We start from the raw sequence: 17,878 nt of genomic DNA, 5'->3' as shown, positions 1-17,878 counted from the left end.
GCTAAAGTCTGCACAAGATTTTTAACAGACATTAGCAGCGGACACTAGCTGTTGGGCACCAATGGTAGTGTGAACACCCCCTAACATGTAAAATGAGAGAAGGAGAACATTCAGTTATATCTCTGACATTATAGAACGTACAAACTTGGTTTTGGTACCATATGAAAGAGGAGATTCTCTTCTTTCATACTAGCTTTTACCCGCGACTTCGTCTGCGGTGATTTGAGAATTGGGCGGACACAGACGTGTGAAACTGTAAAAGTGCTTTAAAAAGTTTGGTGGGATAGCAAATGTGATGTGATGTGTTATATTGTGTATGTAGTGATACAGACAATGTGATGTGTTGTGTATGTCGTGATACAGACAATGTGATGTGTTGTATTGTGTATGTCGTGGTAGAGACAATGTGATGTGTTGTATTGTGTATGTCGTGGTACAGACAATGTGATGTGTTGTATTGTGTATGTCGTGGTACAGACAATGTGATGTGTTGTATTGTGTATGTAGTGATACAGACAATGTGAGGTGTTGTATTGTGTATGTCGTGATACAGACAATGTGATGTGTTGTATTGTGTATGTAGTGATACAGACAATGTGATGTGTTATATAGTGGCACCAAAAGTAGCCTGTGACTCAATCCTAAGGGAAAACTATGTTTGTGGAAAATTGCACGCAAATCCGTCCAGGCGTTTTAGCGTGATTGAGGAACAAACATCCAAACACACAAACTTTCACACTTATAATATTAGTAGGATGACACTAAGATGCTATCTAAATAAGAAATTATCATCATTATTAACAATATGCACCATGCATCATCATTATTAATTATTATTAATAATAATAATAATAATAATAATAATAATAATAATAATATTCCAGAGACATCACTGGCTGAAAACAGTCGACATTAGGATATTTATTTGCAGGTGCATAATATATAAAATCCCAATCCTGACTGTGTTTTCAAGCAGTGAAAGTTTATACCTGTTATAATGTCCGAGCTATAAAGCTGTAACTGTTTAAAAAAACAACTCTCAATACAGAAACAACAGAAAGCGTGAAAAAAAAAATGCAGAATGTCACAAGAGGGATCCAAAATGTAACGTATATTATAAAATTTATATTATATATTTTTATTTATTATATTTATTTATAATTTCTTTATAATAAAGGTATGTTTGTCACTCTAATGTGCTCTGTAACGTGGGGGAGGCAGTTGAATATGTTTGGGGCAGATGGTAGAGTCCCTTTAAGTGTTGGTATGAAAAATGATATACAAGGCAAAAATAAAAAATAAAATTATATATAGTAACTATAACTACTGCAGCAAGTTAAATATTGCTTACATTACTGTCTTCTCTTGACTTGAGGCTACTAATACATTTCTCTGCATGTACTGCCATGTGACCCCCACACTTACAAATATTTTTATGAGTGGAAGACACATGACATGATGCCCATGGACTTCTTACATTACCACGGCAACCCCAGAGCAAGCATGCTATTTTTATATGTGGTTAAGAGAGTAAAATCAATGTGAATACACAGTAGCTCTATCTCACATATACTGTTTAGAGTCTCTGCCAGTTTGGTGACCATCTAAGGATTACATTATACCCAAAACTCCTACTTTGTGCTAAATTGGTCTCCTGTCTCACTTGTTATTAACATCCTGTTTCCTTCCATCATGAAACTCCGAGACAGAACTGAACAAACACTTCCCTTTCTGTGGGAAGATCAGGAAACACTTGGAGTCCCTCAGAGTTTCTTTTAGAAAGACATTAAACAAAAGTTACATTGCAGACCAGAGGGAAAACCCAGTATGTGTACAAGTACAGTGGTCAGAGTAGCGAGTCAGCTCATGGCACAAGGGCTAGGGTAGGCATTAACGTATAGCCAGTCATCCTGCCAGCTTTAGGTTCTCTCTGAAGAGATATTAAGTGTATTGATGGCAATGCATTCATTTCAGCGATCAATAACACAAACACTAGTATGATTCCATACAAAAGAGGGTAGGTACAAAATACCAAGAAACTTGCATACAAAACTCATGTAATGTAAATAAACATAACAATTTAGGTTCAATCAATAAGGGAAAAAAAATGATACAACTTTGACATATTCCATAAGCGAATGACTGGTATGTGCCAAGCGCGGTGCCCCCATTAACCGGAGAATGGGACTGACTGATTATACCATACCCAATGATTTCAATACTCCCCAATATACTAAAAGGAATGCAAATTTGTAAGAATGAGACTTTTGCCAAATAATCCTTGGATATGCCATATATACATATGGTACAGGAACACATTGGCTATATATGAGTTCAACAGCCAAATTCAATTGTGCACCCTACATTCTAAAAGATCTGCAATAGACAACCTGGTAGCTGGACAGCAGGGGCCATAGCCTTCCAGAAAGAAGGTGCAGATCAAAGACAAAATCGGAAAGCTCAACCTTTATGGGACTCTCTATTCCCCGAGTATCTGTTAACAGCAAAGTTCTGCGCACACATTGTTGTGATCAGCGGCATCAGATAAAGTGAACTAGAACACAGCCATTTCACAATGTAACATGAAAACTGGAATGAACGGGGCAAATCACCAATCACACTAGTCAACCATAAATATGTTATACAACACACACACAAAAAAAATCCAAAATCCAAATACACACACAAAGAGAACAAGAAAAGACCAGTAGCTAGTTACATCCATAGGAAAAGTCACATTTCTACATAAAATTATGTATCATTCATATCATATTAATTGTATTTTTTATGAAACTTCAAAAATCTGCAGCATTATTAACCATAGCAGGAGAAACAAAATACAATCCTTAAATATTGTAATGAGAAAAATGGTACTTATTCAAATTATTTTTTATGTACAGGGTAAAGCATACTAGAGGGGTCATAAGCCAAAGTTTGGGCAAGGAGTGACCTGGCATACCTTGTGGTCCCTTGACATATGTTTCTATATACTCGTGTACACTTTATTCTAGTGTAAATGATAAATGGGTTTTGTTCAAGACGTCCTCTGTTAAAATAACACTATTCTCATCTGACAAGACCTTTTCTGTCCGGAATCCAGGTTGTCCAGTAACATCTATACAAAATATACCGGTATGTCTTGAGTATTATTCCCCAACAGAGTAAAATGCAGGACTCCAAGCTGCAGCTTTTGCTTTTTATTAGCTGGGAAAAAAAATGTTAAAAATAAAATACATACATAAAAAAAAAAAGAATGTGACGACTATTGAGAAGTAACAAACAAGGTAAAATAAATAAATTAAAATATAAAGTACATGTATCCAAAAATAAAGGGAAAAGCAATTCTTTACATTCTGTACAAAGTACTACTTTTCTAGGTAGTTTAAAGATATTTGCGCTTAACAATAATAGTATTAATAAGACCATAGGACATAGTACATCCCTAAAGACTGCGTCATCTGCCCTTGTAATGTAACAATAGCTGTGGTGTACAGTATACCACAATATGGCCACCGGTTATGTTCTTTATAGCATTAGTACAATAATCATACCATAATGTTCAATAAACACAATATTTAGAAAAAAAAAAAAAGTTTCTAAAAGACCACATAGCTAGCCAACTTACAGAAAATAAGGCTATGCAGCAACTTCCTTAAGTTTCTGAGCACAAAATACCCACTGGATGAAATGGCGAATATCTAAGTATAATTGGCAAATGTTCGGCTGTATTTTTTCGATGAAACCTGTGTTATTACAAACTTGTACTGCTGATGAATATGTAACAGATCTCTTTACATTACCCGCCCGCATTTAATTTAACGCCAGTAATTGCTTCAGAAAGAGAAAACATTTACTCAATGATACAACAGTAAAGAATAATCTGCCTAACTGTTCCATTAATATTTGTCTGAATTGCCATTGCGGGTGTATGTATACATTTCATCTATACATACTGCTAGCATGTCATTAATCCCCCAGTGCTTTCAATCTTTCTTAACGCTCAGAGATTCCTTAAAAGTTAATTTAAACCAGCACTTGTTCTTTCCTGGATGGATTTCTGTATGACAACAATGCCACCTAGTGGAAATACTTCAAAATGGCATGCACTGAAATCGGAGGGGCCAAGGAAAACTAGAACACTATTGAAACTGTACAAATCTGATAACTAGGCAGGAAAGCTAGATTTATATTTACCTTAGGTTCACACTAGCGTCACCTCGCCATTGCTCTGGTGTGTTAGAGGACAAAACAGGGAGACGACCGCTAAAATAGTGGTAACATACAGAGTCCGATAGACCCTATGGGGTCCGTCAGGTGTCCGCCATCTTGAGACTCAAGCGCCAGTGTAAACTTAACCTTATAATAATAAATTTCTATAAAAAATATTTAAAATACTTTAGGATATAGAAGAATTAAAAGTGCAGCTATAGCAGTACATTGATATTTTAAGTTACCACTATTCCATACACATTACGTGAGATTTTTTTTCTTCCCTTCAAAAAAAATAAATAATCATCAACTCAACTATAAAATTTAATTAAGATAAAAATTTACCTTTTTTTCCCCCTTAAACTTTATTATGTTGTATTTAATTCCAGAATTAAGGTCAAATTCAGACAACATATCTACAACATGAATTTTCCGTTGTGAATACACCCTAAATCCTAAAGTCATGCAGTGGATTAAAGAAGAGGATTTTCTCACTCTTTTCCATGGGCTAAACATACAACTTCTTTGACCCAGACACAGTGCCATGTCTGAACATAAAACAGACCCTATATCTAATTTTGGAAAGCTCTTTTAATAATACTGTACTGGCAGTGCTATAGATGACTGATTCTGACATTCATACTCTGGTGGAACCTATATTATGTCAGGCTGACTTCGGGTGCACCCAACACACCCTGGTGACTTATACTGTACCGTAGGTTGTGATGTTATTTGAGGTATAGCTTGTTTTGCTGACATGTAGTGGCCGACATGAACATTATTGCACAATTGATATAGAAACGAGAATAAAATATATAAATCTAAGTTCGGACATATCTGACCAAAATTCTGTCATACATGCCTTACACCATATTTATGGGAGTGGCTTGGTGCTGCATCATGCGCATTTTTTCCTAAACTAAGCCAACTAATAAGATGTATAAAGTTAAGCTAAGACTAGTTTCACATCTGTGTTCAGGTTGCTGCTTGGGGACTCCCTAAATGGAAACCTAATCCATATAAAAGAAGCGGTTACCTTAGGAAATCTGTGGACCCCAGAGACTATAATGGGATCCGTGTGGTTTCTGCACGAAAATCCGTGTGGTTTCCGCATGAAAAATCTGAAGAGATAAGTGCTGCTTGCAGCGCTTTTTTCTCCACATTTTTCATGCGGAGAGGGGATTGGAATCCCTGAATGCAGATGTGAACCGGGCCTTGTATACATTTTTGCAACAGAAATGATTGGCTGACACATCTACTTCATATTTGCTGCTGGGTGTAAAGCAGATCCATGTAAGAATTGGCTCTATTGTTAATTCCATAGAAATAAATAGAATGTTTTATCATGCCTGATATTTTTCCACTGTGCCAAAAAGCACCGGTAATTTTGCTGCTGCAAATGTAAAGGCAACAGAAAACTTAATTTACATTCATTGGATGTGGATAGATGCCTCTACTTTCCATTAGTAGTAATAAGGATTGACCTTTCAGGCTTCTTCGACAGTGGAGGTGGGCTGCATTACAAATCGTGCAAGCGTACCTCTGTCCTTTCACTTCTATGGGAGTTACAACAATCGCCAAGCAAGAATATCCTGTGAATATGCCATAAATGTCTAGAAAGGAATATTCCCCTTAACACATTCATGGCAAACATACCTAGAGGTCTGTTGCTGCACCTAACCTACATTTGACTCCCAACTATCAAAGGGTTGGCAGCCAAAGAAAAAAGTGGACCATTCCTACTGCACTGAATATTTGTGCAAAATGTCCCTACATGTTCCCCCTAACGGTTCTAGAATACCAATTCAAGACTACCTGTATTATCAAAGATTATTGGTTCTGGCCAGAACCTCTACAGTCGTCCACTCCATCAGTAAAAGGAACCTACAAAATAAGGTCCTCAACAAACAATACCTTACCCCTGTCCGAACATGAATAATTCATACATTTCTCATCCAGACCTGAAGAGTTAAATCTCTGGTTTGCAAGGGTCAACGTAAGAGAGGAAGAAGTGTTAGACTATCCAGCTGTGAGCAGGGAGCTGGGAGGGCAGATGTTAAGAGGCTCACTCCACAATACAAAGCTGCAACTTCAACAACTGTCAGCCGCCATCTTACTCACATCTCACACTTTTATTAAAGCAAGCACATCAGCAATCCTTACAAGAGGAAGCAAAGCTGGCCTGGGATTGTGGAATACCCCAGTCATGGGAACACCACATGCCCCTAAAGTAGCATGATATACCATTGTGGGGGAGGATGTTAACACATGTCTACATTAGAAGCTCATTCATGACAGAAACTGGAGCTTATTCACTGGCACATTACTATACAACATACCAAGAACTGTAGCCGGCCCGGGAACTGGTGCAGACAGATTTCAGGAAGGACACACAGGAATATGGATTCTTTCTTTTTATGCTTTCTCCACTTATTCTCAAGTGCGTAAAGCTAATGATAAAAGTCCTATGTAACCCTTCAAGATGTAATCTAGTCAGCAATGCCATGTACTCCTTCTCTCCTGATAACTCAGTGTTAGTAAACAATTACACAATTGTGTACCCCATAATGTATGCTCCAAAATTTGGAGCATTTCTAGTGCAAAACGTGGTATCTAGTTTTAGGTCATTTTCTGACTTGCATGACAAGGGGCATAACAATGATAAATGGGGTTATGGCCTAACACACATTTCGTGCTAAACTTTTGGCCTAATAGTCTTGAACAAGTCTAAGCCATTGTTCTAAGTCTCGAGCATGCCTAAGTTTCACTCTGTATTAGTAAATGTGGTCCTCTCCATTATACTCGGTTATTCCTAGGGACATGTAGAAATAAATTGACAACTGGATGACACTGTTCATGTACACCAGTTTTCTGGACATTTTCAATTTTGTACAGCCCTCGCCACTTTCCTGGAAGGAAGTACAACATTAATGAACCCTAAAATCTATATTGGCTATAAACTGGCGTAGATTTCAGTACAGGCACATGGCCCAGCGGAGGATGTGCCCGATTTATGACTTCTGCCTCCTAATACATTAGGTGAACCTAGTCATTGCATCAATTTTTTATGACGTTTATGTGCATCTAGCCTAAGGTTACAGGGTCATTTACATTAAGTTCCTAAAGATGTTTAATTAAAGGAGTGGAGAAATGTCTACTACACTAAAGCTGAGGCTACGTATTGAGCTGCATAAAAATGCATGCTGACTTTGAGCCAAGGGTAAGAGTGACTTCAAAAGTAACGGGAAATATGAAAGGAATCACTTGTACTTTGGTCTTCTGCTAAATCCAGATATGAATTTCGCAAGCAAAAAACAAAAAAACTTCCTCACAATGTGTCACTCCAGCCCTAAAGGCAGCTTTGTACCGTAAATATGTATTAAATCTGATTGTTATATATTTTTAACCTACTCTGCAGATTCTTAAAAAACTTTATCCCACAGGAAAACCTTTATAATACAGTTAAAGTGTTCCATGAGAAAGTCTGCATTAAGTTTTGGCCTAAAACACAATACCAGACAGCCCATATACAAGGGATGTTGCTTTGATGTAAAGGCAGGGCTCACTTTTCCCCAATCTCAGACTTCCTTATTACATTTATTACAGGAGTGTGGTGTATAAATGCTCATTTACACTGTATTTGCCACATATCTTCCAAGTCATATTTGAGAAGGATTAGATTACATCAGGAAGAAAAAGGAAACTTCCTCTACCGCCAGTCAGTGACTTTATGTATACTCCACTCACTTCAATGTCGCATTTATAAACACGCAGTAGTATTATAGTCAAAAACTCAAAAAAACTTGTATTTTCAAGACAAAGTCCAAGTGTTAGACCCGTTAGCCTAGATTGTCAGGAATCCAGCGGAACAGAACTGTTACATCGACCTGGGTCTAACCTCCATGAGCTACTCTCATAGCAAAGAATCCGGAGGATTACAGAGGAAATGAGATGTGACTTTCTCTCCCTTCTTAGGGCACTGTGGCTTCCTGAGTTTAGCAGCATGGTGAGCACTGGTCAGAAGCCATTATGTCCATAGACCATTCCCAAGTGGTTCTGTCAGGAGGAATTAGTAATGCAGCAGTCATAGAAGAAAAGCATTCGGAGGTGCTCAAAAAGAAAAAATCTAGTCTGAACATACGCAGAGTTATACACATAAACAGATGTCCATTATATGCTGAAGCAAAGCCACTTCAAGCAGGATCCTTATTAGGTTAGAAACCAAAAATAGTCTGGATTTAACTGACAAGAACACCCAGCCATACTTACACAGCCAATGTAGGAAAGAGGGTTTGTAGTCTTAACCTAAACAGTCAATGTTTTAAACATACGTACAAAGATCCTCACACAATTGGCACACAAGAAAAAATTATATTATATATATTACAGATTTTTTTTAATGTTCAGTTGTGAACTGCTACACAGACTCTACATGAAATATAATGTACACAGGCCAATGGATATTATATGGGTTATCTGAGAAAAGCGATAAATACATATAGAAATATATTTTCATTTGATTGTGAGTCTTCAATCACCCTTAATCCAAAAATATTTCATCTTTAATATTTCATCTCTTTTAGAGGTCACCCTTTTCGGCAGCATTGTGAATTTTTTAGGTGCTGCCCCATGAAGATTTATTTATTTATTTTTTCCTATCAGTCTATCAGGGAGAACATACAAACTCTTTGCAGATGTTGTTTCTGGCGGGATTCGAATCCCAGGATTCCAGCACTGCAAGGCTGCAGCGCCAACCACTGAGCCACGGTGTTGTAGGCATGAAAATTTATCCCCTCTACCCAGAGGATGAAAACAAGGTTTCATGCTACACCAAGCTTCCCCCATTGCAAATGATATGACCACCGCTTCATTCCAACAAAGGACTCTAGACACAGCAGAGCTGTGGAGTCAGAGCTGGGACCAATTTTGAGTGGAGTCTTGAGTTGGAGAATCAACTACAACTTATAGTTTGTTGCACAATTGCTTGTATAGCATTCAAGTCACTAGCTTTTTAATGAATTTAAAAGATTATTAGTGCATTTGTCTGACCGTCGGCAATTTGTGAAAAAAAAAAATCGAGCTATGGAAAAATAGAAGAATCAGAGGTTTGGCCTACTAACTCCACACCCCTGGTTCTGAAGGGAATCCAGTGGTTGGACCTCTACCAGATACTTACCCGCTATCCTTTACCCAATTCAAGGCTGAACTCTAACTCTGTATGTACTGTATATAATACCATGTACTCAATCACGAGCTGTGGTGTTCGCACACTTTCATATCCTGGAGAGTTACTACCGTGATTTGCCAAAGTTAACTCTGAAGATGAGGAACACAACAAGTACCATAAACAACTGTGAACTTGAAATGGTTTGCCCAATACAAAAGGGTAACCTTTAGGCATACATCAGGTTCATTACAGGTTACATACACATCAGACATATAGATCTGGAGAATTCTACAAGTATGGTGTGAACACAGCCCTCTGAAGATACTATAATACATAATTCATGTACATATACATACATATATATATATATATATATATATATATATATATACATATATATACACACACACACAAATTATATGTATTTGTAAACATATGGATACACATGGTAGAGAGGACATGGTCCCTTATTGAGCTGTTCCTAAATGGATTGTCTAAGACTTCACTACCGATGACATATCCTTAGGATAGATCATCATCAGTGAGGGTCCTAAGTGTCGCCACATCTGTGGATCAGATGTTTGTCAAAGCTGCAGGGTACCACCAATACTATACAGCTTGACACACTGTAGTAGCTGGGAAAGGTACTTCCCACTCTGTCCCACTCTATCCTAAGGACAGGTGATCAATAGCAAAGTTCTGGCCAACAGTTAAAGCTATGGATTTAGACATGGAGTTCACTCTTGTTTTGCCTGAACACAGTAAGTACAGGAAAAAACGGACATGTTAGCTCTGAATACTTTATATTGCTCATTTAGCCATTTGTATACCCTCAGTGAATAACCTGTAATGTGACCCACACACTGAATACACTGTCAGTGAAAGAGTACAATAGTAATAATACTCCCCATCATGGAACAGTTAAACCTGCATGTTGTTCTCCAAGTGGTGCTCAGGCCCCTGCATATTGATCCCCAGCTTTTGGCCTTGGCAAATACTGTGCACCAATAGGGTCAAGCATTAGCAGAACTTCATGCCAGCAAAACCATATTTCTGGCAGTTTACGCTAAAATGAAATATCTATTGATTGGACATATCATTAACATATTACTTTTTATACTTTGACACTCAAAGATGTTATCCATTTTTAATTTGTATACATGGCCTATCCTTAAGATAGGCAATCTAGTTTAGATTGGAAGGGGTCAGACCTCATACAAATCAGCTGTTTTTACAGTATTGTTAAACTGCCAGAAGCTACAGTGCCCTATACACTTTAAAGGGACACTACTACAATGATCATAAGAACAGCTACGCAAGGGTGAAGACCTTTAAATAGTGGATACCCCTTAAGAATTTTATTGCTTCTGAAAGTGGTACGTGATGGGAGGGGGGAATCTCTCTCATATGCTACCGTGGAAAAATGTGGGCAGGGAATACATTTTGTTTATGTGTAGTAATAGGGGGAAAAAAAAAAAAAAATAACGGAACTTGAGTTCAATGCCAAAAGATTTTTTTTTTTCAAATTTTAACCAGACCAGTGACACATTCAGATGTAAAGTCACCAATTTATCTTATGTCTAAAGTTACCATTGGGAAACATTTCAGCCTTAAAAATCCCCCATACACATATTACCTGTGTGGAATAAAAAGAATCATTCCAACTGTAGCAAATATCTCTAAAGCTGGGTTCACACTAGCGTAAATGTCCGACAGCTAGTGTCCGTAGCTAATGTCTGCGGAAGATTTTAGCATTGGACACGATCTGTGTCCGTTTACAATTTCCATTATTTTAAATGGGATATTATGTTGTGTACTTAAGTGTCCGTTTACAACCATGTCTGATTTTTCAAGCGGACAGCAGGCGTCCGACGTCAAGCCAAAGAAGGAAGGGGAGGATGCAGAAGAAGACAGAGGCGGCGCTGGAGTCGGTTTTCGAGCAGCAATGGGGACGCCCCCATCGCATCTCCTGCGCTGGGGGACGCCCCCATCGCTGAGAGAGAACTAATTAGCATACCGGTACAAACCGGTATTTCGAACGAACGGCATGGCGGAGATCACTTCCAAAAGTAGGAGACGAATAGCCTTTCTAAAGGCTATTCCGACGTGTTACCTAGAAAAAAAAAGTTTTAATATTATGTTGTGTCCCTTTAAGGACACAACATAATATCCCATTTAAAATAATGGAAATTGTAAACGGACACAGCTAGTGTTCAATGCTAAAATCTTCCGCAGACATTAGTTACGGACACTAGGTGACAGACAACTACGATAGTGTGAACCTAGCCTTAGAGGGGGTCGACTACACACGTACGTGAGAGCACTTTCCCCTTGCAACCCATGAACTCCACCAAATTTAGAAGTTTTATCCAGGGATCGCCAACACGCAAACCTCTCCATTTTGTGCAAGCGTCATTATGGTCATCCGTATATACAGGAATGCTCTCAGAAACCAGAACAGCCGACTGTTCCTATGTGATGAGCATAAATCTATACTATTATATATGGGAAGTACCATACAAACCCTAAAAATATAACCAAAAGTTTACTATCATAGCATACAAAGTAAGCACTGAAATCCTATAACCACGCATAATTTTAGATACTGTCCAAATTGGTGAAAGGGCATCCAAATGACAGACAATGGCAGATAAGAGGTTATCTGCTTCCCTCACTCCCACTGACTAAAGACCTATTTGGACAACTGAGTGTCGTCTGAGTTTCACAGCCATCGTGCAGTATCAATATGATGGACTATACTTTTGTCTTTCATATTGACCTTCAGACCTCCTGACAAAACATAACAGCATGTCCTATTCTGCTCTGTTTTCATGGTTTAGAACAGCACATTTTCATTCTGAGATTTCCTTGGACTGCACACTTAATCTTTCTAGCCCTGCATCAGTTTTGACCTGCAAGATTTAAGCAGAATTAAATGGTCTTATTCAGGCAGGTGTACACAACGATTTTAATCTGTATTCTTTAATCAAATCTTCATTGAATTCAATAAGGCTACAAATTCAATACAATGAATAGGATAGAAGAGAACCCACAATGTAATAATAGTAGTATAGTTTCAATGAAACTGCACAAATATTGTAATAACCAAATTGAAATAACCAATGTGGATAAGTTTTATTGCTACCGTATATACTCGAGTATAAGCTGAATTTTTCAGCACAGTTTTTGCACAACATTTTTTTTTTTTTTGGGAGGGGGGAAAAGGGTCTATGGCAATAGTAATATATAGAATCTCCCATAAAATAGTAAAAAAAAAAAAAAAAAGCTTTAAAAGAAATAATTAAAAAATAAAGTAAATAAAAGTTCTAGATCCCTCCTTTCCCTAGCATACATATGAAAGTAGAAAATGACTGTGAAACACATACACATTAGGTATCCCTGTGTCTGACAGTGCCCGGTCTACTGAATATAGGATCTGTAGTGCTCCTGTTCCGTCGGGAAGGAGTTAATAGGAGCACTGCAGATACCCTATATTCAGCCAGACTGAATTCCAAGTGGGGAAAAAAAAGCTCAGTCCTCAAGCTCAAGGAAGGGGCAGACGACCAAAACGCCCCCTCCCCTTCCCCAGCAACTACTGCACCCAAAAACTACAACCATTTAATTTTTTAAAATTTTCCAGTAGCGGCTGCATTTCCTCCCCTCAGCTTATACTCGAGTCAATAAGTTTTCCCAGTTTTTTTGTGGTAAAATTAGGGGCCTCGGCTTATATTCGGGTCGGCTTATACTCGAGTATATACGGTATTTTTTTTTTTTTTTTTAAAGGCTCTATATTACATTCCATAGTTAGGATTCTCACAAACAACCATTCCTAGATGGACACAACTTGCTATTCCCTTTAGTCTTTTCCTAAATCAAGAATTTGCACAAAAGGGATAGATAAAGGGGATGGCAAGTTGTGTCCATTTAGGTATGGGCATTTGTGAGAATCATAATTGTGGGATGGGATTTAGACTAGTTTTTTTAATGAATATTATTAAATGCTACCACCTGTTTCAACAAGATATTATCTAGTTTAGGTTAACCTCGTCTCACTATTCACTGACTACTAATTCCTGTCACATATGAAGTACCTTCAGTCATCCAGAAAGATTGGGAGCCTTTACACGGAGTTACGCTCCGCTCATTCTGAACGTAAAACTCATCCAGAATGAGTGTGTAAAAACCAGATCCCATTGATTTCTATGGGTGCCAGCATACGCTCGCTACCCATTGAAATCAATGGGAGGCTTTTTTTTACCTATTGCTTTCAATGTTATACGCGCATATGCCGGCACCCATAGAAATCAATGGGATCTGGTTTTTACGCGCTCATTCTGAACGAGTTTTACGTTCAGAATGAGTGGAGCGTAACTCCGTGTGCAGGCTCCCATTGAGAGTTCTTAATGGAAGTTCCAAGTAAAAGGCTTATTTTATATGTCACGCCGGTTCTTTGCAATCTCAAACCATCAGCAACTTTCCAAATAAAAGAGCATAAGGGGAAATATTTGATACAACAAACCAAACACAGAAACATTCATGCAATGACCCATTGCTCAGGATGTTGTATCACAAAACTAGTGCTAGGGGGATTTACTCTATAGAGCCCCATCATTCTGTAAATCAGAAGTGGTTACAGATCAGAGGTCACCAAGGCCATGTGTTATGTGTCTATGATGACTTAAGGGCAATCCCAGTTGAATTCAACAGTTTTATGCCAACATAATGTGCTGGTCTATCAGCAGACCTGTAAACTTCTTAAAGAACTTTTTACTGTAAAGGGTTGGATGCTCACAATACCTTCTTGGGAAGAGACGATAAGTGGCAAGTAGTCCGGTATATATTCCTTCCGGTCTTCAACATCTTTGCTTCCAGGAGGAGGAAACTGTAGCACATTATTCTTGCTAACAGGAAAGGACGGGATCTGATGTGGGAAGGTGACTGGTTCAATATTATGAATGTAGTCTTCTAATTCATGAAGATTCACCCCCATTAGTTTAAAGGCTTGTCCTACATCGTCCAGAACAGGGTCAGTTCGTCCATCTGGAATACAAGAGCCAAATCAATGATCTGAACTGGAATCAAAAGCCCTCATAATTTTGGGCAGGATATTATTAAAATGCATACTATAATAATGTTTCCAACCAGTCATCCATTAACTAGTACTCTGTTACAAATACCACACTGCTAGATGTACACATCTGTGAATATTATCTGCACAGGATTTCTCAGCATCACTGCAAGTGGCAGCACATATGTCCTCAAAGATATTACATAAGGAAAAAACGATACAAGAAAAGCAGTAGCAATGAAGTAAGAATTGTCATTTAAGCCATTAATAAAATATGACGAGTGCATACATCATAAGCAGCAGGCCGTGGCTGCAACATGACAAGCATACTGACAATGGGCAATATCACTAAGGGGGCGTTCACACTAGCATCGGTGTCCGACAGCTAGTGTCCGATGATAATGTCTGCGCAAAATCTTGTAGGTTTTTGCTGTCCGCTTGAAAAATCGGACATCTTTGTGAACGGACACTTAAGGACAGAAACAGACTGTAAAGAATGCACCTGATGTCCCATTTAAATCAATGCAAAGTGTACGGACACAACTAGTGTCCGATGCTAATGTCCAAACAAAATTTTGCGCGGACCTAAGCCTGCATGATCGAGGACAGAACACCCTTTATAATGACAAATCACTGGGTTTTTTTCTGCTAATTCTGAATACCCCCCCATTTAGGGCAGTAAGACCTAGGCCCACTGCGTGGTTGACTGGCCATATTACCTGTTAGGGCAAACATATAATAAATGCTAAATATCTCTTGTGGGAAATGATAAAACTAAAATGCTAGTCACACCACAGACTGTACACAAAGTACAGGTTTTCCATGCATCCATTCACTTATATCTGTGGAGAGCCAAACAACATCTATTCACAGTGAAGTGGAGCTATAAACTCAACTAAGCTGTTGTGCCTCTTCATTCCAACTATCAGGGGGGGGGGGGAAATTGCTGTGTCCAGCCCCCATGGATCAAAATGTATGACATGTCAGTGTCATGGTAGAAATACGGCGGTTTATAGCATAACATAAATGGGTGGGCTTTTCAAAACCCCATCTGGATAAGAGTGACACCTAAGGTGCCTGACAAACCCTCATAGACTATAATGGGGTCCTTTGGGCCACCCTTATTGTTGTCTGACCCTTATCTATTCTGTTAATAGTGGATAAGATTCCATTTAGGAAATATCCCATTAAATGTACAGGCAAAGCTTCACAACCTAGATGCTACAAATCAGGGCTGGGCGATTAATCGAAAAATAACCAAAACTGATCAATCGGGATAGCCAACGGGATTTTGCTTCTGTTTGTTCTTTCAATATTTGCAAGTTTCTACCCAATCAGTGGTTCCTAGCATCAGTCAGAAGCACCAAAAACAGCAGGGAATCGCACCAGAGTCCAGAATAGTAATTTTTTTTTTTTTTTTTTAAATGTTTGATGGTGATTGATGGCAATGATGATTGCCCTGGGCCTCCAGTTATTATTCTCTAGGGTCTGAAGACACCCCAGAACATAATAGTTTTGGTTCAGTCCAAGCTAAACCGCTAGGCGAATCTCGTAAGGGTGGCTCAACACAAACTCATACTGTAAACGGGTTCAGAAATAATAAATAACCTAAATCTAATCTAAATAATTGCCGTTAATTGTAATTGAGGTGAAAAGTATTAGGTCAAAATTGCCCAGCCCTACTACAAACCCCTATTACAGCTATGGAATATGGATGTGAGAAAAAAAAAAATACATTTTTTTCTTTGTTAAAGGGGTATTCCCATGTACATAATTATTTTTAAATTTGTAGATAATTAAACGTTAAACATTTTTGCAAATATAAGTAATCAAACATTTTGCAGAGTTTTAAAGGGGCTCCATCAGCAAAATTATGCTGATAGAGCCCCACTTATGCATGAATAGGCCATTCAGGCATTGCTAATGTTATATTAAACTACCCCCCCGGGTTAAAATAATACCCTAAAAAAAAGAATGATAATCATACCTTATCATGCACGCTGGGCAGGCATGCACGGTCCGACGTTATCTTTAGCCACGCCTACATCTTTTTTCTTGCAGCGATGTCCTCAGGTCACGTCTTCCTCGTCTTCTTCTGCCAGCGTCATTGCTTGTAATCCCGCGCCGGCACAGTAGCAGGGGAACTGTAGCAGGGAAAGTGAGTATGCTGAGTTCCCCTGCTACTGCGCGGGATTGAAGACGAGGAAGACGGAACTCGAGGAGTAGCAGGAGAAGAGTAGCAGGGGAACTGAGCATGCTGGCTGGGGTATCAGGGGAACTGATACCCCAGTTCCCCTGCTACTGCGCCGACGCGGAATTACAAGCAATGACGCTGGAAGAAGAAGACGAGGAAGAAGGAACCCGAGGACATCGCTGCAAGAAGAAAGTAGATGTAGGTGTGGCTAAAGATGACGTTGGACCGTGCATGCCCGCCCCGTGTGCATGATACGGTATGATTAGCATATTGATTTTTAGGGTATTATTTTAAAACGGGGGGGGGGGGGCGGTAGTTTAACATAACATCAGCAATGCCTGAATGGCCATTTTAAAAGCTATTCACGCATATGTGGGGCTCTATCAGCATAATTTTGCTGATAGAGCCCCTTTAAAGATTTTCTGTAACTATCTTGTGGTCACAGTCTTGTTGTCTTGATCGGTTGCCAGTGGATACAACCATGAATGTATGAACTTTCTAAGATCAGAAGATCCAACATGATTTCCTTATTGTGGCTGGGATATCTTCTCATACATGTAGTGTCCCTGCCTGATACCCCAGCCACAATAAGAAAATCATGGCTGTGTTCCTGACAAGACCCAGACCACAGAAAGTTTCCATTTGTGTTCGTATCCATTGGCAACCGATCAAGACAACAGACTGTCACCACTAAGAAAGTTAGAGAAAATCTTTAAAACTCGGCAAAATTATTAACTATGTATAATTGCAAAAATGTTTAACTTTTAATTATCTACAAACATAGATATGGTTATGTTCATGGGAATACCCCTTTAAATCTGCAGATTGCAGGAGAACTAGGGCTAAGGTTACACAGCGATTTTGCCAAGGACTTCCATCACACAACCAAAGATCACCAGGTCTAATGTTAGTCGCCACAACGCTAAGTCATTGCTCAACTTCTTGGATGCACGATGGGAGATGCCAAAATCAAAGAGTGACCCTAGCCTAAATCCCCAAATTGTTGCAAGGACACCAGGATATTTGTCTCAGGCTTTTACAATCCCTTTACAATATATAAGTGGTCTAACCCAGCCTAAGCCACAGGAAATGTTGAGTGCATTATATGTTTATTTATAGATTTACTAGCTGGTACCCGCGACTTTGTCTGCGGTGATTGTAGAAGTGGGTAAATACAGGCGCGGGTAAGGTTTTCATACTGTGTATAAGGGATGGGATATGAAATGTAACTTTGTATCTT

At 38.7% G+C, this 17,878-nt stretch overlaps 1 protein-coding gene across 2 annotated transcripts in view; it reads right to left on the bottom strand.

Moving 5' to 3' along the window:
- The window catches only part of TAF3 (TATA-box binding protein associated factor 3), an 82,066-nt gene that overhangs the window by 59,745 nt on the left and 4,443 nt on the right, over positions 1 to 17,878 (bottom strand). For both annotated transcript variants that reach the window (XM_075273940.1, XM_075273941.1), the window contains exon 2: positions 14,174 to 14,416. In XM_075273940.1, coding sequence (XP_075130041.1) covers positions 14,174 to 14,416 — 243 coding nt within the window. The remainder of the gene's footprint in view (positions 1 to 14,173; positions 14,417 to 17,878) is intronic.

This window comes from Leptodactylus fuscus, chromosome 5, assembly GCF_031893055.1.
Source record: "Leptodactylus fuscus isolate aLepFus1 chromosome 5, aLepFus1.hap2, whole genome shotgun sequence".
NCBI classification, from domain to species: Eukaryota; Metazoa; Chordata; class Amphibia; order Anura; family Leptodactylidae; genus Leptodactylus; species Leptodactylus fuscus.
This window is presented reverse-complemented; position numbering and strand designations above follow the sequence as displayed.